Source organism: Dendrobates tinctorius, unplaced genomic scaffold (genome assembly GCF_039654945.1).
Source record: "Dendrobates tinctorius isolate UK_male_01 unplaced genomic scaffold, ASM3965494v1 ptg000140l, whole genome shotgun sequence".
Classification (NCBI taxonomy): domain Eukaryota; kingdom Metazoa; phylum Chordata; class Amphibia; order Anura; family Dendrobatidae; genus Dendrobates; species Dendrobates tinctorius.
Window position 1 is genome coordinate 6,626,302 of NW_027361808.1, and position 27,247 is coordinate 6,653,548.

Genomic DNA, 27,247 nt, shown 5'->3' on the forward strand with positions numbered 1-27,247 from the left:
ATGCACATTTTGAACCCTTGATAAATAAAACCGACACTTTTCTTATCTCTTTATTTCCCCATTTATAGCTTCCTTATGTGGACTCCAGAGCTGTCCACCTGGCTTTTCTTTTTCTCCGTGGACTGATTACATTGATGGCATGTAACAGTGCCTGTGGCTACCCCTTTAACATGTTGGATTTGATGCCTTGGAAAACATTTGATGGAAAGCTGTTTCATCAGAAATACCTGTTGTGTCATGACCACAGACCTGTGGATGTGATCTTTGAGAAAAACGTAAGTAGATGCTTGATTTATTGTGGCATTACAACGCAAGGAAATTCCTTGGGTATTAGTGTATATGTTAGCGCTGTGATGGTTACAAAGAAGCAATCTCTGATTCACCAGCTATTAGCTAAGTTTACCTTATTGGCACATATTTACGAGCTGGGCAGTGGCGCAACTAGTTTCTGTAGGGCAATGATACAACATTTGGACTGGGGTCTCCTCATCCTGATAAAATTTTATCTATACAGTGGGGAAAATAAGTATTTGATACACTGCCAATTTTTCAAGTTTTCCCACCTACAAAAAATGGAGAGGTCTGTGATTTTTATCATAGGTACACTTCATCTGTGCGAGCCAGAATTTAAAAATGGAAGCCAGAAAATCACAGTATGATTTTTACATAATTTTTTGCATGAAGTATTTGACACAAAAATAAAAACAGAACTTAAAGTGAACTTGTCATCAGGATTTTGCTCAGTAGCCTACAGGTTGGTGTCGTTATACTGATTACATTGATACCTGGGATGATGAAATCAGTCTTGTGGTTGTTGTTTAATCTTTATTTTCAGTTTTGAGTTAATGATATGCCCGGCCTGTGGGGGGGGGGGGGGTCTTCATGCGGTGCTTTGCTTAGGAATTCATACTGATGGCTTTTAACATGATTCTTTAATGACCTACCTCCGATTTTACATGGTGCATAAAATTTGCTGGCTTAGAAAAAAAATTAACATCCAGCAAAATAGCTATCTTACCGATAGATACAAGTGTGCATGCGCTGCTGCCAGCATCATTTTGCTGGAGGAAAAAAACATTTGTCTGCAGCAAAACGGCGGCAGCACTTGCACAGTAGCATCTATCGGTAAGATAGTTATTTTGCTGGATGTAATTTTTTTTTTCTAAGCCAACAACTTATATGTATTATGTAAAAATAGGAGGCAGGTCACCTGTCATTAGCCCATAAGGATGAATATGAGAACAGAGCATTACATAAAGAGAACCCCCCCCCCCCCCCCCCCACAGGCCGCCATGAAGCACTAGAATCTCATTAACTGAAAACTACAAATGCAGATCAAACAACAACCACAAGACGGATTTCATCAGCCAAAGCATAATTTTAATCAGTATAACGGCACCAAACTGACCCTGTCTATAGCTTACTGAGCACAATCCTGCTGACAGGTTCACTTTAATATTTAGCACAGAAACCTTTGTTTGCAATTACAGAGGTCAGACGTTTCCTGTAGTTCTTGACCAAGTTTGCACACACTGTAGCCGGGATTTTGGCCCACTCCTCCATACAGATCTTCTCCAGATCCTTCAGGTTTTGGGGCTGGCCAGGGGCAATATTGAGTTTCAGCTCCCTGCAACCTCTTGGGTTGAGGTTTGGAGACTGGTTAGGCCACTCCAGGACCGTGAAATTCTTCTTACAGAGCCACTGCTTTCTTGCTCTGGCTGTGTGTTTCGGGCCATTGTCATGCTGGAAGACTCAGTCATGACCCGTCTTCAATGATTGTTACTAAAGGAAGGAGGTTGTCCAAAATCTCACAATGCATGACCCCATCCATCCTCCCTTTAATATGATGCAGTCGTCCTGTCCCCTTTGCAGAAAATCACCCCCAAAGTGTGATGTTTCCTGGTTGGGACGGTGTTCTTGGAGTTGTACTACTACTTCCTCCAAACATGGCGAGTGGAGTTGATGCCAAAAAGTTCTATTTTAGGCTCATATGACCACATGACCTTCTCCCATGCCTCCTCTGGATCACCCATATGAGCATTGGTGAACTTCAAATGGGCCTGGACATGTTCTGGCATGAGCAGAGGGACCTTGCCTGCCCTGCAGGATTTTAATCTGTGACTGCGTAGTCTGTTACTAATGGTAATGTTTGAGACTGTGGTCCCAGCTCTCTTCAGGTCAGCTCCCTTCCTGACCTCTCTCAGAATCATCCTTACCCCACAAGGCGAGATCTTGCATGGAGCCCCAGACCGAGGAAGATTGATATTCATCTTGTGTTTCTTTCATTTTCTAATCATTGCGCTATCAGTTGTTGCCTTATTACCAAACTGCTTGTTTGTTGTCTTGTAACCCATCCCAGCCTTGTGCAGGTCTACAATGTTGTCACTGGTGTCCATAGATAGCTCTTGGTGGAGAGGTTGGAGTGGGATTGGTTGAATGTGTTGGCAAGTGTCTTTTATACAGGTAACGAGTTCAAACAGGTACTATTAATACATGTAATGAGTGCAGAGTAGGAAACTAACAGGTCTGTGAGACCATTGCAATAAAATGCAGTTTAATTATTTAACAGTCATACAATATGATTTTATGGTTTTTATTTTTAGATTCTGTTTCACATTAGAAGTATACCTACGATAACAATTACAGACCTTTCCATTCTTTGTAGATGGGAAAACTTGCAAAATTGTCAGTATGTATGTGTATATGTGTGTATATATGTATATATATATATATATATATATATATATATATATATATATATATATATACTTACATACACACTTGTGGCCAAAAGTATTGACATCCCTGCAATTCTGTCAGATAATACTCAGTTTCTTCCTGAAAATGATAGCCAACACAAATTCTTTGGTATTATTATCTTCATTTAATTTGTCTTAAATGAAATAAAACAAAAAGAATGGTCCTAAAGCCAAATTGGATATAATTCCACACCAAACATAAAAAAAGAGGGGGGACAAAAGTATTGGCACTGTTCGAAAAATCATGTGCTGCTTCTCTAATTTGTGTAATTAACAGCACCTGTAACTTACCTGTGGTACCTAACAGGTGTTGGCAATAACTAAATAACACTTGCAGCCAGTTGACATGGATTAAAGTTGACTCAACCTCTGTCCTGTGTCCTTGCGTGTAGCACATTGAGCATGGAGTAAAGAAAGAAGACCAAAGAACTGTCTGAGGACTTGAGAAACCAAATTGTGAGGAAGCATGAGCAATCTCAAGGCTACAAGTCCATCTCCAAAGACCTGAATGTTCCTTTGTCTACCGTGCGCAGTGTCAACAAGAAGTTTAAAGCCCATGGCACTGTGGCTAAGCTCCCTAGATGTGGATGGAAAAGAAAAATTGACAAGAGATTTCATCGCAAGATTGTGCGGATGTTGGATAAAGAACCTCGACTAAATCCAAACAAGTTCATGCTGCCCTGCAGTCCGAGGGTACAACCGTGTCAACACGTACTATCCGTCGGCATCTGAATGAAAAGGGACTGTATGGTAGGAGACCCAGGAAGACCCCACTTCTTACCCCGAGACATAAAAAAGCCAGGCTGGAGTTTGCCAAAACTTACCTGAAAAAGCCTAAAATGTTTTGGAAGAATGTTCTCTGGTCAGATGAGACAAAAGTAGAGCTTTTTGGGCAAAGGCATCAACATAGAGTTTACAGGAGAAAAAAAGAGGCATTCAAAGAAAAGAACACGGTCCCTACAGTCAAACATGGCGGAGGTTCCCTGATGTTTTGGGGCTGCTTTGCTGCCTCTGGCACTGGACTGCTTGACCGTGTGCATGGCATTATGAAGTCTGAAGACTACCAACATATTTTGCAGCATAATGTAGGGACCAGTGTGAGAAAGCTGGGTCACCCTCAGAGGTCATGGGTCTTCCAGCAGGACAATGACCCCAAACACACTTCAAAAAGCACTAGAAAATGGTTTGAGAGAAAGCACTGGAGACTTCTAAGGTGGCCAGCAATGAGTCCAGACCTGAATCCCATAGAACACCTGTGGAGAGATCTAAAAATGGCAGTTTGGAGAAGGCACCCTTCAAATATCAGGGACCTGGAGCAGTTTGCCAAAGAAGAATGGTCTAAAATTCCAGCAGAGCATTGCAAGAAACTCATTGATGGTTACCGGAAGCCGTTGGTCTGAGGGTGCCAATACTTTTGTCTGGCCCATTTTTGGAGTTTTGTGTGAAATGATCAATGTTTTGCTTTTTGCTTCATTCTCTTTTGTGTTTTTTCATTTAAGACAAATTAAATGAAGATAATAATACCAAAGAATTTGTGTTTGCAATCATTTTCAGGAAGAAACTGAGTATTATCTGACAGAATTGCAGGGGTGTCAATACTTTTGGCCACAACTGTGTAGGTCCATATATATTTGATGATGTGCATGAGTTCAAGACTTCAGGCAGTCATTGCCAACAAAGGGTTTTGAACCAAGTACTAGAAATGAACATTTTGTTTACAATTATTTAATCTGTCCAAATACTTTTGGTCCCTTTAAAAACAGGGTGGCACATGTTAAGGAGCTGAAACTCCTAAACCCTTCATTCAATTTTAATGTGGATAATCTCAAATGAAAGCTGAAAGTCTGAACTTCAACTGCATCTGAATTGTTTTGTTTAAATTCATTGTGGTAATGTCTAGAACGAAAATTAGAAAAATGTTGTCTCTGTCCAAATATATATGGACCTAACTTTATATATACATATACTAGCTGAAGAGCCCGGCGCTGCCCGGGTATAGTAACTAAGTATGGTTAGTTATAACAAATTATAATGAATATATATATATATATATATATATATATATATATATATATATAGTGCCTACAAGTAGTATTCAACCCCCTGCAGATTTAGCAGGTTTGATAAGATGCAAATAAGTTAGAGCCTTCAAACTTCACACAAGAGCAGGATTTATTAACAGATGCATAAATCTTACAAACCAAAAAGTTATGTTGCTCAGTTAAATTTTAATAAATTTTAAACATACAAGTGTGGGTCAATTATTATTCAACCCCTAGGTTTAATATTTTGTGGAATAACCCTTGTTTGCAATTACAGCTAATAATCGTCTTTTATAAGACCAGATCAGGCCGGCACAGGTCTCTGGAGTTATCTTGGCCCACTCCTCCATGCAGATCTTCTCGAAGTTATCTAGGTTCTTTGGGTGTCTCATGTGGACTTTAATCTTGAGCTCCTTCCACAAGTTTTCAATTGGGTTAAGGTCAGGAGACCGACTAGGCCACTCCAACACCTTGATTTTTTGCCTCTTGAACCAGGCCTTGGTTTTCTTGGCTGTGTGCTTTGGGTCGTTGTCTTGTTGAAAGATGAAATGACGACCCATCTTAAGATCCTTGATGGAGGAGCGGAGGTTCTTGGCCAAAATCTCCAGGTAGGCCGTGCTATCCATCTTCCCATGGATGCGGACCAGATGGCCAGGCCCCTTGGCTGAGAAACAGCCCCACAGCATGATGCTGCCATCACCATGCTTTACTGTAGGGATGGTATTCTTGGGGTCGTATGCAGTGCCATCCAGTCTCCAAACGTCACGTGTGTGGTTGGCACCAAAGATCTCGATTTTGGTCTCATCAGACCAGAGAACCTTGAACCAGTCTGTCTCAGAGTCCTCCAAGTGATCATGAGCAAACTGTAGACGAGCCTTGACATGACGCTTTGAAAGTAAAGGTACCTTACGGGCTCGTCTGGAACGGAGACCATTGCGGTGGAGTACGTTACTTATGGTATTGACTGAAACCAATGTCCCCACTGCCATGAGATCTTCCCGGAGCTCCTTCCTTGTTGTCCTTGGGTTAGCCTTGACTCTTCGGACAAGCCTGGCCTCGGCACGGGAGGAAACTTTCAAAGGCTGTCCAGGCCGTGGAAGGCTAACAGTAGTTCCATAAGCCTTCCACTTCCGGATGATGCTCCCAACAGTGGAGACAGGTAGGCCCAACTCCTTGGAAAGGGTTTTGTACCCCTTGCCAGCCTTGTGACCCTCCACGATCTTGTCTCTGATGGCCTTGGAATGCTCCTTTGTCTTTCCCATGTTGACCATGTATGAGTGCTGTTCACAAGTTTGGGGAGGGTCTTAAATAGTCAGAAAGGGCTGGAAAAAGAGATAATTAATCCAAACATGTGAAGCTCATTGTTCTTTGTGCCTGAAATATTTCTTAATACTTTAGGGGAACCAAACAGAATTCTGGTGGTTTGAGGGGTTGAATAATAAATGACCCTCTGAATAAACTTTTCACAATTTAAAAAAAAATTAAACAAAGAAATAACATTCTTTTTGGCTGCAGTGCATTTCACATTTCCAGGCTGATCTACAGTCCAAATGTCACAATGCCAAGTTAATTCCGAATGTGTAAACCTGCTAAATCTGCAGGGGGTTGGATACTACTTGTAGGCACTGTGTGTGTATATATATATATATATATATATATATATATATATATATATATATAGAGAGAGAGAGAGAAAAAGAATACAGCAGCACATCCATGAATCTAGGCCTTGTGAAAACACAGAAAAACATTACAACCATTCAATTTAGATAATAATCCTCAAAAATATTTTTAAAAAAAAAATTTTTTTGCTTAGAGTAATATGAAAATGAAAGTTCTTGGTGCACAAATTGGCCAATTCATGTAAGCCCATCAACCTTGGCAAGGTGACCTCCCTTGATGGGTCCCTGCTCTACCGTACATAAGCCACTTCTGGGCCACCAGCCTACAATTTTGGACAATCATGTCACTACCGGGCTAAGCCTACAATTTATGGGCAACTAGAGCTGATTGCGGCCACCTGCAAGGCCAATGGAAGGGGTGCAAGATCAGGCTGGAGGCAGCCAGCATCCAGCAACTAAATAGACAGAAAAAAACCTGACCAGCACCTCTTAGTGTGAACACATGCAAGCTGCAAAAACTGCACGATATAGAGAAAAAGAATACAGCAGCACATGTACATGAATCTAGGCCTTGTGAAAACACAGAAAAACAAAATAAAATTCATTGTGGTAATGTCTAGAACGAAAATTAGAAAAATGTGTCTGTCCAAATATATATGGACCTAACTGAATATATACATATACTAGCTGAAGTGCCCGGCGCTGCCCGGGCATAGTAACTAAGTACGGTTAGTTATAGCAAATTATAATGAAAAAAAAAATAAAAAATATGTGTATATATATATATATATATATATACTGTGTATATATATATATATATATATAGCTGAGTGTATTGCCCCGCCCACTCCGCGTAGCCACATTCACTATAATATCCCACATCATCCCGTCAGCCAGAGCTACCGGACTACTACCCCTAATATCCTGCATCATCCTGTCAGCCAGAGCTACTACCCCTAATATCCCACATCATCCCGTCAGCCAGAGCCACCGGACTACTCCCCTAATATCCCACATCATCCTGTCAGTCTGGGGTCAGAACCAGAGCGCTGAGTGGAACAGTCCTAACTTCCATACCGGAGATCCCTTTAAGAGAGGCCTGGCGTCAGAACCGGATCACTGAGTGGATTTGGCCTGACTTACATATCAATGATCCCTTTAATAGAACCCTGGGGTGAGAATCAGAGCGCTGAGGGATTTACCCTAACTTCCATACCAGAGATCCCTTTAAGAAAGCCTGGGATCAGAACCAGAGCACTGAGTGGATTTGCCCTGACTTGCATACCAATGATCCATTTAATAGAACCCTGGGGTCAGAACCACAGCGCTGAGTTAAACGGTCCTAAGTTCCATACCGGAGATCCCTTTAAGAGAGCCGGGGGTCAGTACCAGAGCATTTGAAGGCAATTGCCCTGACTTCCATACCGGGGATCCCTTTAAGACAGGACTGGGGTCAGTACCAAATTGCAGATTGGATTTGCCCTCACTTCCATACCATTGATCCACAGGAGGGGGGAATTCATTTATGTCATGTGCTCTGTGCTCCTTTCTGGGGGGCAGACAATGGCTGGGAGCTTATGTTTCTGGGATGCTAGATTTCTCCCACCATGTCAGTGTCTGCTGAGGTGTTATCAAGTGGGAAAACTTGCTCATAGCAACCAATCACAGCTCAGCTACTTTTAACCAGCTCTGGTGAAATGAGAGATGCTTAGTGATTGGTTGCAGGGAAAACTGTTGTTAATAACAACCAATCACAGCTCAGCTTCTTTTGAACAGCTCTGGTGAAATGAAAGATACATCGTGATTGTTTGGTGATACACACATACATGCATACATTCAGATAGAGAGAGATATATATATACAGTGCCTACAAGTAGTATTCAACCCCCTGCAGATTTAGCAGGTTTACACATTCGGAATTAACTTGGCATTGTGACATTTGGACTGTAGATCAGCCTGGAAGTGTGAAATGCACTGCAGCAAAAAAGAATGTTATTTCTTTGTTTAATTTTTTTTTAAATTGTGAAAAGTTTATTCAGAGGGTCATTTATTATTCAACCCCTCAAACCACCAGAATCCTGTTTGGTTCCCCTAAAGTATTAGGAAGTATTTCAGGCACAAAGAACAATGAGCTTCACATGTTTGGATTAATTATCTCTTTTTCCAGCCTTTTCTGACTATTTAAGACCCTCCCCAAACTTCTGAAGAGCACTCATACATGGTCAACATGGGAAAGACAAAGGAGCATTCCAAGGCCATCAGAGACAAGATCGTGGAGGGTCACAGGGCTGGCAAGGGGTACAAAACCCTTTCCAAGAAGTTGGGCCTACCTGTCTCCACTGTTGCGAGCATCATCCGGAAGTGGAAGGCTTATGGAACTACTGTTAGCCTTCCACGGCCTGGACAGCCTTTGAAAGTTTCCTCCCGTGCCGAGGCCAGGCTTGTCCGAAGAGTCAAGGCTAACCCAAGGACAACAAGGAAGGAGCTCCGGGAAGATCTCATGGCAGTGGGGACATTGGTTTCAGTCAATACCATAAGTAACGTACTCCACCGCAATGATCTCCGTTCCAGACGAGCCCGTAAGGTACCTTTACTTTCAAAGCATCATGTCAAGGCTCGTCTACAGTTTGCTCATGATCACTTGGAGGACTCTGAGACAGACTGGTTCAAGGTTCTCTGGTCTGATGAGACCAAGATCGAGATCTTTGGTGCCAACCACACACGTGATGTTTGGAGACTGGACGGCACTGCATACAACCCCAAGAATACCATCCCTACAGTCAAGCATGGTGGTGGCAGCATCATGCTGTGGGGCTGTTTCTCAGCCAAGGGGCCTAGCCATCTGGTCCGCATCCATGGGAAGATGGATAGCACGGCCTACCTGGAGATTTTGGCCAAGAACCTCCGCTCCTCCATCAAGAATCTTAAGATGGGTCGTCATTTCATCTTCCAACAAGACAACGACCCAAAGCACACAGCCAAGAAAACCAAGGCCTGGTTCGAGAGGGAAAAAATCAAGGTGTTGCAGTGGCCTAGTCAGTCTCCTGACCTTAACCCAATTGAAAACTTGTGGAAGGAGCTCAAGATTAAAGTCCACATGAGACACCTAAAGAACCTAGATAACTTGGAGAAGATCTGCATGGAGGAGTGGGCCAATATAACTCCAGGGACCTGTGCCGGCCTAATCAGGTCTTATAAAAGACTATTATTAGCTGTAATTGCAAACAAGGGTTATTCCACAAAATATTAAACCTAGGGGTTGAATAATAATTGACCCACACTTTTATGTTTAAAATTTATTAAAATTTAACTGAGCCACATAATTTTTTGTTTTTTAAGATTTATGCATCTGTTAATAAATCCTGCTCTTGTTTGAAGTTTGAAGGCTCTAACTTATTTGCATCTTATCAAACCTGCTAAATCTGCAGGGGGTTGAATACTACTTGTAGGCACTGTATATATGCATACATACATACAATGCCTTTGGAAAGTATTCGGCCCCCTGGAACTTTTCCACCTGTTCCCACATATCATGCTTCAAACATAATGATACCAAATGTAAATTTTTGGTGAAGGATCAACAACAAGTGGGACACAGTTGTGAAGTTGAACAAAATTTATTGGTTATTTTAAGTTTTTGTGGAAATTCAAAAGCTGAAAAGTGGGGAGTGCAATATTATTCGGCCCCTTTACTTTCAGTGCAACAAACTCACTCTAGAAGTTCATTGTGGATCTCTGAATAATCCAGTGTTGTCCTAAATGAATAATGATTATAAATATAATCCACCTGTATGTAATCAAGTCTCCATATAAATGCACCTGCTCTGTGATAGTCTCAGGGTTCTGTTTGATGCACAGAGAGCATCATGAAGACCAAGGAACACAACAGGCAGATCCGTGATACTGTTGTGGAGAAGTATAAAGCCAGATTTGGATACAAAATGATTTCCAAAACTTTAAACATCCCAAGCAGCACTGTGCAAGCAATCATATTGAAATGGAAGGAGTATCATACAACTGCAAATCTACCAAGACCCTACCGTCCCTCTAAACTTTCATCTCAAACAAGGAGAAGACTGATCAGAGATGCAGCCAAGAGGCCAATGATCACTCTGGAACTGCAGAGATCTATAGCTGAGGTGGGGGACGGTCTGTCCATAGGACAAAAATTAGTCGTACACTGCACAAATCTGGCCTTTATGGAAGAGTGGCAAGAAGAAAGCCATTTCTCAGAGATATCCATAAAAAATATCATTTAAAGTTTGCAACAAGCTACCTGGGAGACACACCAAACATGTGGAAGAAGGTGCTCTGGTCAGATGAAACCAAAATCGAACTTTTTGGCAACAATGGCAACACAGCTCATCACCCTGAACACACCATCCCCACTGTCAAACATGGTGGTGGCAGCATCATGATTTGGGCCTGCTTTTCTTCAGCAGGGACAGGGAAGATGTTTAAAATTGATGGGAAGATGGATGGAGCCAAATACAGGACCATTCTTGAAGCAAACCTGTTGGAGTCTGCAAAAGACCTGAGACTGGGATGGAGATTTGTCTTCCAACAAGACAATGATCCCAAACATAAAGCAAAATCTATAATGGAATGGTTCACAAATAAACGTATCCAGGTTTTAGAATAGCCAAGTCAAAGTCCAGACCTGAATCCAATCGAGAATCTATGGAAAGAGTTGAAAACTGCTGTTCACAAACGATCTCCATCAAACCTCACTGAGCTTGAGCTGTTTGCCAAGGAAGAATGGGCAAGAATTTCAGTCTCTCGATGTACAAAACTGATAGAGACATAGCCCAAGCGACTTCCAGCTGTAATCGCAGCAAAAGGTGGTGCAACAAAGTATTAAGTTAAAGGGGCCGAATAATATTGTACGCCCCACTTTTCAGTTTTTGAATTTCCACAAAAAAACTAAAATGACCAATACATTTTTTCAACTTCACAATTGTGTTCCACTTGTTGATTTTTCACCAAAAATTTACATTTGGTATCTTTATGTTTGAAGCACGATATGTGGGAAAAGGTTGAAAAGTTCCAGAGGGCTAAATATTTTCGCAAGGCACTGTATGTATGTGTGTGTATGTATGTATGTATGTGTGTATATATATATATATATATATATATATATATATATATATATATATATATATATATTTATATACAGTACAGACCAAAAGTTTGGACACACCTCATTCAAAGAGTTTTCTTTATTTTCATGACGATGAAAATTGTAGATTCACTCTGAATGCGTCAAAACTATGAATTAACACATGTGGAATTACATAATTAACAAAAAAGTGTAAAACAACTGAAAATATGTCTTATATTCTAGGTTCTTCAAAGTAGCCACCTTTTGCTTTGATTACTGCTTTGCACACTCTTGGCATTCTCTTGATGAGCTTCAAGAGGTAGTCACTGGAAATGGTCTTCCAACAGTCCTGAAGGAGTTCCCAGAGATGCTTAGCACTTGTTGGTCCTTTTGCCTTCACTCTGCGGTCCAGCTCACCCCAAACCATCTCGATTAGGTTCGGGTCTGGTGACTGTGGAGGCCAGGTCATCTGGCGTAGCACCCCATCACTCTCCTTCTTGGTCAAATAGCCCTTAGACAGCCTGGAGGTGTGTTTGGGGTCATTGTCCTGTTGAAAAATAAATGATGGTCCAACTAAACGCAAACCGGATGGAATAGCATGCCGCTGGAAGATGCTGTGGTAGCCATGCTGATTCAGTATGCCTTCAATTTTGAATAAATCCCCAACAGTGTCACCAGCAAAACACCCCCACACCATCACACCTCCTCCATGCTTCACGGTGGGAACCAGGCATGTAGAGTCCATTCCTTCACCTTTTCTGCGTCGCACAAAGACACGGTCGTTGGAACCAAATATCTCAAATTTGGACTCATCAGACCAAAGCACAGATTTCCACTGGTCTAATGTCCATTCCTTGTGTTCTTTAGCCCAAACAAGTCTCTTCTGCCTTTTGCCTGTCCATAGCAGTGGTTTCCTAGCAGCTATGTTGCCATGAAGGCCTGCTGCACAAAGTCTCCTCAGATGTGTCTGCTGCTAGAACTCTGTGTGACATTGAGCTCGTCTCTAATCTGAGCTGCTGTTAACCTGCGATTTCTGAGGCTGGTGACTCGGATGAACTTATCCTCCGCAGCAGAGGTGACTCTTGGTCTTCCTTTCCTGGGGCGGTCCTCATGTGAGCCAGTTTCTTTGTAGCGTTTGATGGTTTTTACCAATGCACTTGGGGATACTTTCAAAGTTTTTCCAATTCTTCGGACTGACTGACCTTCATTTCTTAAAGTAATGATGGCCACTCGTTTTTCTTTACTTAGCTGCTTTTTTCTTGCCATAATACAAATTCTAACAGTCTATTCAGTAGGACTATCAGCTGTGTATTCACCAGACTTCTGCACAACACAACTGATGGTCCCAACCCCATTTATAAGGCAAGAAATCCCACTTATTAAACCTGACAGGACACACCTGTGAAGTGAAAACCATTTCCGGTGACAACGTCTTGAAGCTCATCAAGAGAATGCCAAGAGTGTGCAAAGCAGTAATCAAAGCAAAAGGTGGCTACTTTGAAGAACCTAGAATATAAGACATATTTTCAGTTGTTTCACACTTTTTTGTTAATTATATAATTCCACATGTGTTAATTCATAGTTTTGATGCCTTCAGAGTGAATCTACAATTTTCATCGTCATGAAAATAAAGAAAACTCTTTGAATGAGAAGGTGTGTCCAAACTTTTGGTCTGTACTGTGTATATAAATATATATATATATATATCTCCATCCTGGTATAGATGTCTGTTGTGAATTTGCCTTCTGGCCTACCTCTGGTTACTAGTGAAGGTAGTGCTGGTTATATTGACAGAGGGATCGCGAGTTCTCTTTCTGGGCTCCCTCTGGTGGTTACTGGAGGTAATGGAGCTGATCTAATTAACAGAGGCCTGCCACCTGATAATGAGGAGGATGACTGGAGATCTGGAGTTTCTGATTGGTATTTAAGACAGCCGAATCCCTCTATCCCTGCTGGTGGTTTTTTCCTGCCTCCTGAGGTCAAAGTTTCCAGTTCAGTCCCTACATGCTCAGCTAAGTGTTCTTTTGCTTCTGTTCACATTTGATCTGGTTTTGTCTATTTCAGTTTTGTGTGTTCAGCCAGCTCAGGCTGGGGCTGTGCTGAATTTCCATCCTTATGTTACTGCTTGTGCCAGTTTGTTTTTGTCCCTTATTAGATTGGCCTCTTTTTGCTCTGCTTTCAGAATATACAAGAGTGCTGATATGGTGGGCGAAGTCTAGTGACTTCAGTATTTTTCTATCAGATGTGTTGGGCATTTTTTGCAGGGTTTTTTGCGTGATTGCAGACAGAGTCTTTCCTTTCCTGTCCTGTCTAGTTAGTGTGGGCCCCATCGTTTGCTCAGTCTATTTTCCTACCTGCGTTTGTGTTTTCATCATGTCTCACCCACAGTATTTGTTTGGGGGCTATCTATTCCTTTGGGGTCTGCTCTGGGGCAGTTTAGATTTCCCCTTCCTTGCTTTAGGCTTATTTAGTTTTCCGGCTGTATCGAGGCATCTAGGATCATCGTAGGTACGCTCCACGGCTACTACTAGTTGTGTGGATAGGATCAGGGGTCTGCAATCCGCTTAGTTACCAACCTCTCTGGTTTTCTGTGGCTTAGCTTGGTCTTGCTTTCCTCCTCGGTGACCCAATCATAACAGATGTCCCTCATCCTGGTATATATGTGTCTCATCTTGATATATATGCCCCTCATCTTGGCCCCATCCTTGTCTATATATCGCACATTTTGCTATATGTCCCTTATCCTTTGCCCCATCCTTGTATTATATGTCCCCCATCTTGGTACTGTTTATGTCCCCCGTTCTGCTACTGTTTTTTAATGTATAGAAGAAAATAAATCATTATACTCGCCAGGGGCGTACATAGAAGTCATGGAGCTCCATAGAAGAAGTAATTAATGCACACCACATAATCCTCCATACAGTATAATGCATCCCATAGTCCTCCATATAATATACTGAACAGCTCATAGTCATCCATCTAGTATAATGCACAGCCGATAGTCATCCATAAAGTATAATGCACCCCATAGTCATCCATAAAGTATAATGCACAGCCCATAGTCATCCATAAAGTATAATGTACGCCATAATCATAGTAATATGGCCAGTGAAGTAAAAAAAAACAACAACTTCTTTTCGCTCCCCCAATGTGCGCATCCTCTTATGAAGCCAGCAGCTGACTTCAGTATGTGACGAGACTGCACGATATCACTGCCATGCTCCCCGTCATGATGTTGGGTCTTAGAACATAGGCAGGTGCAGAAGGTTGTATGATACCAGTGAGGATAGTATTCAATAGGGGCGCAATAACATTTATGCATTTTAAAAGGGTACACTCAAGTTTACATAGATGTTGCTGCTTCATTCTGTGCTGTTTTTCTATGTTTTGCATTGCCAATACTATTCATGTATCTAATGGTTTAATTAGATTGGCTATGATTTTGTACAAGTATATTCAGTAATCACAATATGTAGTAGCTGTAATAATAATAATAATAATAGCAAATACCTCCAATTAGAAATGTAGTATATTTCTTCTGTTTCATGGATATCTAAGTTACTGAAGTGCCCTGCTTGGGGAAAATGACATATCGAATCAGAAGAACTATACAACATTTCTTACTGGAGGTATTTGCCAATGTTATTATTATTATTATTATTACATCTATTAAATATTGTTATAAGATCTTGGAGATGGGAATACCCCTTTAAGTGTGACCTCTTGGAAAGGTCGTATTAGGGTATGTTTCCATGGTCAGGAAACGCTGCGTGTTTGGCACTGAGTACAGCCGCAACGTCAAACACGCAGCGTCCAGATGTTACAGCATAGTGGAGGGAATTTCATGAAATCCCGTCTCCACTATACGTTAAAAGACGCAGGCGGCAGACCCGCGTAAACGGACACACGGCGTGTCTTTCCAGAACGCATCATGTCTGTTTACAATGCGGCGACGCTCCGTCTCTGCATCGTAAATTTACCATAGACTATCATTAGATACGGTAAAACCACATCTAATGATTACTCACATGCGTAATAATTGCGTAAACGCAGCTTACTACGCATGTCTGTTAATTTTAATAAAGTTCTTACCTGTCCCGCTGCCGGAAGTCCGCGTCCACTGCAGTTTTCGCGATAACACGGCAGTTCTCGTGATAAGGTAAGTTATCGCGAGAACTGCCGTGCACGTGACCGGGGGTTATCTCCGGTCGCTATGCTAGTTCTCACGGTCAGCTGACCATAAGAACTACAGTGTAGATGATCGCCGGGGATCTCCGGTGGTCATCTACAAGCTCTGCTATATCTGGATGTCATGCATCCAGATGTAGCAGAGCTGGACTCGTCGTTGGACACTCGTGATTAAATGGACTACGTCAGAACAGGGAGTATTTTTGGTGTTTTGTTATTTATTTTTTTTTTTTCAGGAGATCGAGGGCTTTGCTTGGATTTGGGCATGCAATAAAAATATGGAAATGTCATGATCCAGGATGGGGTTTTGTCTTTGGCCCGTCCTGGTCAGACAGGGGTTAATTGTTTCTGCCTCTCTCTGGCAGAAGGCGGCTATTTAGTGGCCACTCGACCTAGGTCCGGTGTCAGTTATACTCCTGCCCTCGGCTGAGTTAGTTGACCTTGCGTACGTGTGCCTTGTGCCTGTTAACTTGTTGCTTGTTTGGTGTTGATCCGGTTCCGTCCCTGTTACGAGTTCTGCCTGTCCCTCTTGTACTGCGCTACCCTCTCTGTGTTTGACTCTCTGCCTGTGACTTGACTATTCTCTGCTCGTCCCTCTGGTACCACGCCGCCATCTCCGTTTATGACCTCTGCTTGTCTGACCTGTGTTTCCCTCTCCTCTACTACAGTATCTCTGCAGTAAGTTTATTATATCATCTGCAGCAGTAGGACGCTAAGCCCCGCCCCCTACAGTCACATGATCGTAGGTCCTTGTACTCCTTACTACTTTCAGTGTCGCAGATCCTGTCTGCTTGAACTTTCACTGTAGTATCGGACCCCGGGTCCACCCATAGTGTGGATAAGTCACCCTGCTCAGCCGTGGCAGTTTGCTGACAGGATCCTGACAGGAAAACTGTGTAGTGTTTTATTTCATTAAAATACTTTTTTCTGGCTGTGTCTTTTTTTTTAACCCTTTAACTATAGGATTAATAATGGAGAGGTGTCTTATTGACACCTCTCCATTATTAACTGGGCTTAATGTCACCTTACAATCAAAGGTGACATTAACCCCTTATTACCCCATATGTATTTCTGTGCAGTCGCATGCTCCAGTCCGAGTGCAAGCGGCAGTGCCAGGTATTGACATGCGAGACTCGTGCGAGCTTTCTCGCATGTCTGACTCCGGCCTAACGCAGATTTTGTGTGTGTGTCTCTTTAATTCTTTATGTACAATTTTATTATGTTTATTACTAAACATTGTGCTTGTTATTATCTATAGATAGATTGATCTATCTATCTATAGATATAGCTATCTATCAATATATTTATCTATCTATCTATCTAGCTAGCTATCCCATATCTATCCCATATCTGTCTGTCTATGTATTCTTTTATGGAGTATGTAAGATGTTGGACAAGGAAATGATATCACGATTCTTTCTTTTTTTGTTAAATAGTATATCTTTATTTAGCTTACAAAAACGCATCAAAAATGCAGGAGAACTGCCAGTGACCTCAGGTGCAGATTTGTTGCAGATTTCACCTGCGTCAAATCCAGAGCAAATCCTGAGCCATTCCTGACTGTGGAAACATACCCTTACAATAACAAACCAAGAGAAGGTTACCTATACTTATCTAAAAGGGGTCAGGATTACCCCTTTTTACTTCCCATCCATTCCACCAATCTCAATCCTGTATTACCAGCCAGTGCACTGACATAAACAATGTCACGTGACCACTATAGCCAATCCATGGCAGTGTTTCTTCCACTCTGACAGAATACTAAAGTCGGCAGCAAATCAGCAGCCACATGACATTGGTTATGTCAGGATCCTGATAGGGAGCACAGGGCTGAGATCGGTGGAAATGGCGCAGGTATGTGAGGGAAGTATACAGTTTATTTTATACTACATCCTAGGGCAGAGCCGGACTGGGACTAAAATTCAGCCCTGGCATTTGAAGTTACACAGGCCCACTAGTCACATGGTGACTATATAATATCTTTGTACACTTGTAGGTTACAAGAAGTGAGAGATTAACACGACTATATAACATGTAGTCACAGCTGTGCCCAGTATTTCTGCTCAGTCCTATTTATTGCTTTTAGTCGCAGTACTCCTCTCAAAGCTCTGTCCCCTTTTGTACGCGTGGTGACAGAATTCCTGGCAAAACTGCTATCAATTGGGCAACCAGACCCCCTGGTCATAGCCGCTCCTATCATACCTCCCAACATTTGAAGAAGGGAAAAAGGGACAAAGACTGCAGCAAATTTTAGGTCACGCCCCGGCCACACCCATTTCACAACTAGTCACACCCATGTCCACGCCCAACCGCACCCATTTAGCACTGCTGATCACACTGACTGGTACTGAGGGCACAGTGGCTGGCATGGGCACATTTGCTGGTACTGTGGGCACACTGACTGGTACTAAGGAAGAGAGAAAACAGAGAGAGAGAGAACAGAGAGAAAGAAAGAGGGGAAAGAACAGAGAGTGCGAGAGAGAGAAAATAGAAAGATTAGAGAGAGAGAACAGAGAGAGAGAAAGAAAATGAGGGAAAGACAAAACAGAGAATGAGAAAGAAAGAACAGAGAAACAAAAATAAAGATTCTATAAAGATACTATAGCAGCCCTGCTCCCATTGTAGTGCCCACCTGAGCCTCCCGGTGCAGGACATATGATCCGCTCACATGGCCGGCATCCCCAATTCCAAGGCGATCCTGCTGTCTGCGCTGTCGGAGGACATGGTCATGGATCTGAAGCATTCCTAGTTCTGTCACAATCTTCTCATTAAATTATCTCATTTCCGGTCAGCTTCCAACAAATCACTTCCGGTGGAACGTCATGTGCGAGTTTTAAAATGCTCCTCGGGGCTTCGCTGTGTACTCCTGTGTCCGTGGGAAAAGCCCGCTTTGTATGCCTCGTACACACTTGGCTCCACTCCGTACATCCCGTACACATATGGCTCTACTCCGTACACATACAGCTCCGCTCCGCATACCCCATACACACGCAGCTCCGCTCCGTACACCAAGTACACGCGCAGCTCCGCACGCCCCGTACACACACGACTCCGCTCCGTACACCTCGTACATGTGCGGCTCTGCACGCCCCGTACTCACGTGGCTCCGCAAACCTCGTACACGCGCGACTCCGCTTTGAACACACGCGGCTCCGCTCACATTCACCTCGTACCCATGCGGCTCCGCTCCATACACTTCATAAACACGGCTTTGCTACATCCACCCTGTAAACCCCTCCTGACCCCACACAGAAACTTACCCACATACAGTAGTGCACCATGACAACCAGCATGGCAGAGTCCTGCATACACACGGAGGCTCCTGATCATGTGACCCCTGACTCCTCCCCTCCTGTGACCTCATCACAGGTCCTGTGCGCACAGAGCAGCCAAATGCAGCCTGAGAACGGAGCTGCCTGCGGTGGGGTCAGAAGTGCCGTGCAGCGTCTCATCCTGTCTTTGCAGGAGGGGGACCCCGCATTTGCGTGCAGTGCCCTGGAAGGAGGAACGGATCGAGCGGCCCACTACAGGCACCGGCCCTTCTGGCATTTGCCAGAAGTGCCTGATGGTCAGTCCGGCCCTGTCCTAGGGCTATTAAGAGGGGTCCTGTTGTGAATTCTCTCTCTGGCTTCCCTCTGGTGATTACTGAAGATAGTGGAGCTGGTCAGATTGAGAGTTCTCTTTCTGGGCTCCCTCTGGTGGTTACTGGAGGTAGTGGAGCTGTTCTGATTGACAGAGGCTTGCCACCTAATAATGAGGAAGACGATTGGAGATCTGGGGTTTCTGATTGGGATTTAAGACAGCTGACTCCCTCTATCCCTGCTGGTGATTTTCTTCTTGTGCCTCCTGAGGTCTGATGTCTCCTGCTTTTTCCCTGCATGTTCAGCTAAGTGGTTCATTTGCTATTTTGTTTGCATTTGATCTGGTTTTGTTTATCTCTGCTTTTTGTGGGTCAGCTAGCTCCAGCTGGGGCTGTGCCGAATCACCGCCCATATGTTATTGCATGTGCCAGTTTGTTTTGTCCCCTTTTATAATGGTCTCTTTTTGCTTTGCTTTCAGAATATACCAGAGTGCTGATTAGTGGGGGCGAAGTCGTGCGACTTCAGTGTTTTTGTGCATCAGACGTGTTGGACTTTTTTGCAGGGTTTTTTGCGTGATTGCATACAGTGTCTTTCCTTTCCTGTCCTGTCTAGTCAGTGTGGCCCCATCGTTTGCTCAGTCTATTTTTCTGCCTGCATTTGTGTTTTCATCTTGTCTCACTGACAATATATGTTTGGGGGCTATCTGTTCCTTTGGGGTCTACTTCAGGGCAGTTTAGATTTCCCCTTTCTTGCTTTAGGCTTAGTTAGCTCTCCGGTTGTGCCGAGGCGTCTAGGATGATCGTAGGTACGCTCCACGGCTACTGCTAGTTGTGTGGACAGGATCAGGGGTCTGCATCCGCTTAGTTACCAACCTCTCTTTTTGTGGCTTAGCCTGGGCCTGCTATCCTCCTCGGTGACCCATTCATAGCAGGGTCCCTCCGGTAAGGGATAAACCTTTTAAAATAAGAACAGGAAACTTTCTTTTGTTTTACTTTTGCAGTTCAGCCTTTTCACATTTTTTACACTAAGGCTGTGTACACACATAGTGTTTTTGCCGCTTTTTGCCATACAGATTTATCACAACACCTGCAGGGAATCCTGATGGCAGCTAAGTGAATGAAAATCCTGAAGTCTCATACACATGTTGCTTTTTTGTGACTTGCAGATTTAATGTAGATTCAGATCTGCAGCATGTCAATTCTTTCTGCGTTTTTTCAACCAATGACTTCAATGAAGGCAGTCAAAAACGATAGAAAAACGCAAGTCTAAAAATAATTGCAGATTTGTTTTGTATTTGCTGTGTTTTTGTAGCATTTTTTTCTGGTGTATTTTGCTGGCGTTTTTAGACAAAACGTATGCAGTGTATGCAGTAGGTAGATAGAGAGATATAGACATATAATTGTACAACCTTCCGACATATAATAGAATTGCATCCTGTGGAGCTTATTGGTCAACTTTTTATGACTAAATAAATTAATTATTGATGTGGGGTACACTCCCTATTTTTGATAACCAGCAAAGGTAAAGCCGACACCTTGGCGCTGATATATCAGGCTGGGACGGTCCCTGGTTATTTGACCCTTCCCAGCCTAAAAATACAGCCCTTGGCCGCTCCAGGAGTGGAGCATCACAGTAGATGTGCCAATTCTGGTGCTTTGCCTTGGCTCTTCCCGATTGCCCTGGTGTCGTGACAATTTTGTAATGGTGTTGGGGATTGAAGTAAGCTGTATAGTGTCCAAAATCACAAATGACATCAAACCCTAGTGATAGTAATGGAGAGGTGTCTATCAGACACACCCATTACTAGCCCAGTAAAAAAAAAAGAAAAACACACAAAAAATACTTTTGAGATAAACAAACCCCACACTATCCCTCATTCAGAAATTTATTAGAAAAAAAATTCCCATACAAGCCCGAAGTAGTCCACCAAATCCAAAGTAATGTAGAGTGAGCAGGAATGTCTGAAGAGCAGTGACATTACTGTCATCGCCACTCTTCAGTGGCACTGTCACACCTCCCTCTAAAGAATGGTGATGTCAGTAATGAAGAAATGCATTGAAAATGTGTCAAAAATGCTCATTTTTGCAGCTGCGTTTTTCCTGCCAAGAGATGCATAAACAGTTCAGAAATTTCTCCATCCAAATACTCAACGTGTGAACGTAGCTTAACTGTCTATCAAAGAGGTTTTTGCTTTTCAAGATTGTCTCCTGGATAGGCCAGCATTATGTAAAAAAGATAAAATCAGATGGTGCGCACCTTCCCTGTGTCCAACAGTGGTCCTCCATCACGGATGCAGCCAATCCAGTAAGACGCGAGCAGCTGGTACTGGATGTGATGAATCCATCTGATTTTATTACTTATTTATTACTTGTTAATTTATTTTACACACTGCCGGCCCGTACAGGGAAAATTCCTAAAAGTGGAAAACCTTTTAATAGTTGGAAGCAGGTGTACTTGGCCATGATTGCTCAGTTTGGCTTGACGGCCAGGTCTAGGAAGACTTCTGATGGTCCCAAACTTCTTCCATTTAAGGATTATGGAGGCCACTCTGCTCTTAGGAACCTTGAGTACTGCAGAAATTCTTTTACAATCTTGGCCAGATCTGTGCCTTGCCACAATTCTGTCGCTGAGCTCCCTGGCCAGTTCCTTTGACCTCATGATTCTCATTTTGTCTGACATGCACTGTGTGCTGTGAGGTCTTATACAGACAGGTGTGTACCATTACAAATCAAGTCCTATCAGTTTAAACACAACTGGACTCCAATGAAGGAGTAGAACCATCACAAGGTGGATCACAAGGAAATGAACAGCATGTGACTTACATACGAGTGTCTGAGCAAAGGGTCTGAATATTTATGACCATGTGATATTTTGGTTTTTCTTTTTTAATAAATTTGCAAAAATTTCTACACTTCTGTTTTTTTTTCAGTCAAGTTGGGGTGCAGAATGTACATAAAAAATGAACTTTTTTGAATTTACCAAATGGCTGCAATGAAACAGTGAAAAATTTAAAGGGGTCTGAATACTTTCTGTACCCATTGTATACTGTAGTCAGCAGTGAAGTCGTCATTTTTGTAGAGATCTGCAGGTCATGGCACCTTAACCTTATGATATTATTATAGAACAATGGCTTACAGATTTTTTTTTCTGAAAAGAGCAAATTTCCTCTAGGGGGTCCCATCTATTAGAACAGTATTCACAGCTCTTACTACACTTTATGAAGATAATGTACGTTCACGGGGGGAAATTCAAAACTTACCGTAGATAATATTGTTCCAAAAGGTTTACATATTGAAAGCATTCTGGCTAGGAGAGCATGTAGACCAGAATTTTTGTAAAAGTGGATGAGAAAGGCCACCAATAGCTCAGTTTGTTTTATGTGTTTAGTGGTAGATCTTGGAACAATTTACAATTAATATAAAGGAACAAATTGAGATCATCAAAAATAATAAATCAAAGTTGCTTTTGCCAGATGTGAGGTCTATTTGCAACAAACAATTGAGAAATGATAGTTCTCCATTAAAGGAAGAAAACATAACCAATTTTCTTGGAATTTAGGGAACTTTGGTTGTAATTTCCATGAGCAGACTTCTCAGTCACCCAGTCTGAGGTTTCATCATCTGGGGTGAAATATCAGACTCTGAAAGGACCGGCCATGTATCTCCTCAAAGTAGATTCTTTGTCCCTAATGCAAGATCTACAGGTTTAAGCCAGGGTATTTGAACAAATTTTGACCAAAGAGGGAGTTCAGAAACTAGAAGATTTTAGATCAAGAACCATCACCAATCCCAACATATCGTATTCAGACCAAGGGCACCCAGAACAAATAAAGACACCGTATAATACTGGCTGACGTCAGATAGGGGGTACAGTTTTGCTGATAATACTACATGTTAAACAAATATCATAAATCTATCCTCACGTGACATTGCAAAAGATGAAAAAAGCATTTGTCCCTAAAACTCGGTTTAGTTTGATTGCATTTAAGACATTAAATTTATTTGCCTTTAAACTTAAGCGTGCAAACATTTTTAAAAATCATAATGTGCCCTAATGTGATGAGTTATTTATACAAGAGGAGAATTTTTCAGAATTCCTCATTTTGATGCAACTAGCCTAGGAAGGTGAACGTGAGATAGGAAAAGGTCCCTTCACAATTTTAAAGGGAATATGGTAATAGGATCAACCCTCTTAAGCCGCCTACATGGGCATGCAGGTCATTAGCTAAATACAATTATACCTTGATATCTGCAATCCGAAGTATTATTTCAGACAAATTCACATTTTTCTTCTATGTAAATGAGCTGTTAAGATCTATGTAATGGTTACCAGTGTGAGACATGTAATGGTTACCAGTGTTACCAGTGTGAGACATGTAATGTTTACAAGTGTTATCAGTGTGAAACGTAATGGTTACCGGTGTGAGACGTGTAATGGTTACCAGTGTGAGACATGTAATGGTTACCAGTGTGAGACATGTTATGGTTGCCAGTGTGAGACATGTTATGGTTGCCAGTGTGAGACATGTAATGGTTACCAGTGTGAGACATGTAATGGTTACCAGTGTGAGACATGTAATGGTTGCCAGTGTGAGACATGTAATGGTTACCAGTGTGAGACATGTAATGGTTGCCAGTGTTACCACCATGAGACATCTAATGGTTACCAGTGTGAGACATGTAATAGTTACCAGTGTTACCAGTGTGAGACATGTAATGTTTACAAGTGTTATCAGTGTGAAACGTAATGGTTACCGGTGTGAGACGTGTAATGGTTACCAGTGTTACCGGTGTGAGACGTGTAATGGTTACCACTGTGAGCCATGTAATGGTTACCAGTGTTACCACCATGAAACATGTAATGGTTACCAGTGTTACCACAATGAGACATCTAATGGTTACCAGTATGAGACATGTAATGGTTACCAGTGTTACCACAATGAGACATCTAATGGTTACCAGTATGAGACATGTAATGGTTACCAGTGTGAGACGTAATGGTTACACTGCGCAACAAATATCAGGGAAGTTCTTGTCCCCTGAGAAAATTTTATTGTATCTTATAGATTTTGATATGCTGAACACGAATATGTGCTCCAAAAGACTGTATCACGTAATGTTTTTAAGAAACAACAGTTTATAGTCTACACTATGAGCATTGTATTAGGTCCATTATTCTGTATGGAGCTCCACATGGGATCCATTATTCGGAGTGGCTCTGTAAGAAGCATTTCAATGTCCTGGAGTGGCTTAGCCGGTCTTCAGACCTAAACCCAATATAAAATCTTTGGAGGGAGCTGAAACTCCAATTTGCTCAATGACAGCCCCAAAACCTGAGAGATCTGGAGAAGATCTGTATGGAGGAGTAGGTCAAGAACTACAGGAAACGTCTGGCCTCTGTAATTGTAAGCAAAGGTTTCTGTACTAAATATTAAGTTCTGTTTTCTATTATATCACTTATTTCATGAAATAAAGTGTAAATTGGTGATGTTAAAATCATTCAATGTTATTTAGTCTTATAGTAGTTATATTCTTGAACATAGGAGGCAGTATTATAGTCGTTTTATTCTTTCACTTAGGAGCAGAATTAGAGTAGCTATATTCATGTACATAGTGGCAGTGTTATAATAGTTATATTCCTGCACATAGAGGCAGTATTTTCGTAGTTATATTCTTGTACATAGGAGCAGTATTATAGTAGTTACAGTATTTTCTTGTACATAGGAGCAGTATTATAGTCGTTTTATTCTTTCACTTAGGAGCAGAATTAGAGTAGCCATATTCATGTACATAGTGGCAGTGTTATAATAGTTATATTCCTGCACATAGAGGCAGTATTTTCGTAGTTATATTCTTGTACATAGGAGCAGTATTATAGTAGTTACAGTATTTTCTTGTACATATGAGCAGTATTATAGTCGTTTTATTCTTTCACTTAGGAGCAGAATTAGAGTAGCCATATTCATGTACATAGTGGCAGTGTTATAATAGTTATATTCCTGCACATAGAGGCAGTATTTTCGTAGTTATATTCTTGTACATAGGAGCAGTATTATAGTAGTTACAGTATTTTCTTGTACATAGGAGCAGTATTATAGTAGTTATATTCCTGTATATAGGGGGCAGTAGTATAGTAGTTATATTTGTGAACATTTGGGTAGTATTATAGTGGTTATATTCTTGTACATTGTAGACGGTATTATAGAAGTTATATTCTTGTACATATGGTCAGTGTTATAGTATTTATTTTATTTTACTCATTTATAGTAGTTATATTATTGTACGTAGGGTCAGTATTATAGTAGCTACATTATTGTAAATTGGAGGCGGGATTATGGTAGTTATATTCTCACATATAGGAGGCAGAATTAGAGGAGTTATATTTTTGTACTTATGGGCAATATTATAGTAGCTATATTATTCTACATAGAGAAGTATTTTATTTTAGTTATATTATTGTGCATGAGGACAGTATTATAATAGTTATGTTATTCTACATAGGAAGTATGCTAATTATGTAAATTGTCTCTTCAGAGAGGAAGAGGGCTAGAACTCTAGTGCCACCTATTGGAAGTAGCAATCCTAAAAGTCAATGTCGACCCTTTAACGAGCCTTGTTACATGACAGGAGCATTGCGGCTTTAAGTCTCCTCATCTCGACATGCTTAGCATGTCATTCTCCGCAAGGAGAAATGATACTTCTTGGACATAGGAAGTAGTATTATAATTGTTATATTCTTGTATATAGAGTGCAGTATTATACTAGTTATATTCTTGTACATGGGAGGCGGTATAATACTAGTTATATTCTTAAACTTATGTGCAGTATTATAAGAAGTATATTCTTGTACATAGGAGACAATATTATAGGAGTTATATTCTTGAACTTATGGGACAGTTTTATAGTAGTTATGTTCTTCATATAGGAGCATTATTATTGAAATGTATTGTATTCTTGTACATATAGGGCAGTACTATGGTAGTCATATTCTTGTACATAGGGAACAGTATTATATTAGCTATATTTTCGTACATAGGAGCAGTATTATAGTAGTTGTATTCTTGCACATAGGAGCAGTATTATAGTAGTTGTATTCTTGCACATAGGAGCAGTATTATAGTAGTTGTATTCTTGTACATAGGAGAATTATTATATTAGGTATATTCTTGTACATAGATGGGCAGTTTTTAGAATTATAGCAAAATATCGTAATGTTTCGTATCATTTCTCAAAAACCTTACATGATAGGAAAAATCTGAAGTCATTTCTGAAATCAGCATGAAAAAAATCTATCAGGAACACTCAAAATTGTCCAAGGGACAAAACCTTGGTAACACAGTGTTACCACTGTGAGACGTGTAAGGCTGTGTGTCCACATAAGCATTTGTTTTTTCGCGTTTTTTAAGCGTTTTTCCATGCAAAAACGCTTAAAAAATGCATACATTAAGCATCCCATTCTTATAATGCATTCTGCAATTTTTGTGCACATGATGCGTTTTTTCTGCAAAAAAAAACGCATCGTGGTAAAAAACGCAGCATGTTCATTCATTTTGCGGAAAAAAACGCATTAACAACTATATTCTATGAGAATGTGGATGCTCCAGAAAAAAAAAAAAGGTTTTTCCTGGAAAGGAGTCCAGTTTTTAGTCATGAATTTTCTGCATACGTGGGCACATTGACTTCTCTGTGCTCTCCTGATCTCACTGCAGAACTGTGCCTGGTTATAACTGACGCAATGTGTATATGGTAAATATCTCTCTCTGTTTCCTCATCTGGCTGTTTCTCTTTTTTTATGTGCCAGTTTGACTCACTGGGAGAGCAGAGAGCTTTATATTATATAACAGTGGGGTACAGCTGGGCCAACTAGGGGCGACCCTGATTTGGTGATGCATAGTGGCACGAGTGCATGTGCTATTGTAAAGTGATATAGGGCATTGGATCATTTATTTTCATCC

At 41.4% G+C, this 27,247-nt stretch overlaps 1 protein-coding gene across 4 annotated transcripts in view; it reads left to right on the forward strand.

Annotated features, from left to right (window-relative positions):
- Window positions 1-27,247, forward strand: part of FAM120B (family with sequence similarity 120 member B) — a 240,479-nt gene that overhangs the window by 156,379 nt on the left and 56,853 nt on the right. For all 4 annotated transcript variants that reach the window (XM_073545102.1, XM_073545101.1, XM_073545103.1 and 1 more), the window contains one exon: window positions 69-275. In XM_073545102.1, coding sequence (XP_073401203.1) covers window positions 69-275 — 207 coding nt within the window. The remainder of the gene's footprint in view (window positions 1-68; window positions 276-27,247) is intronic.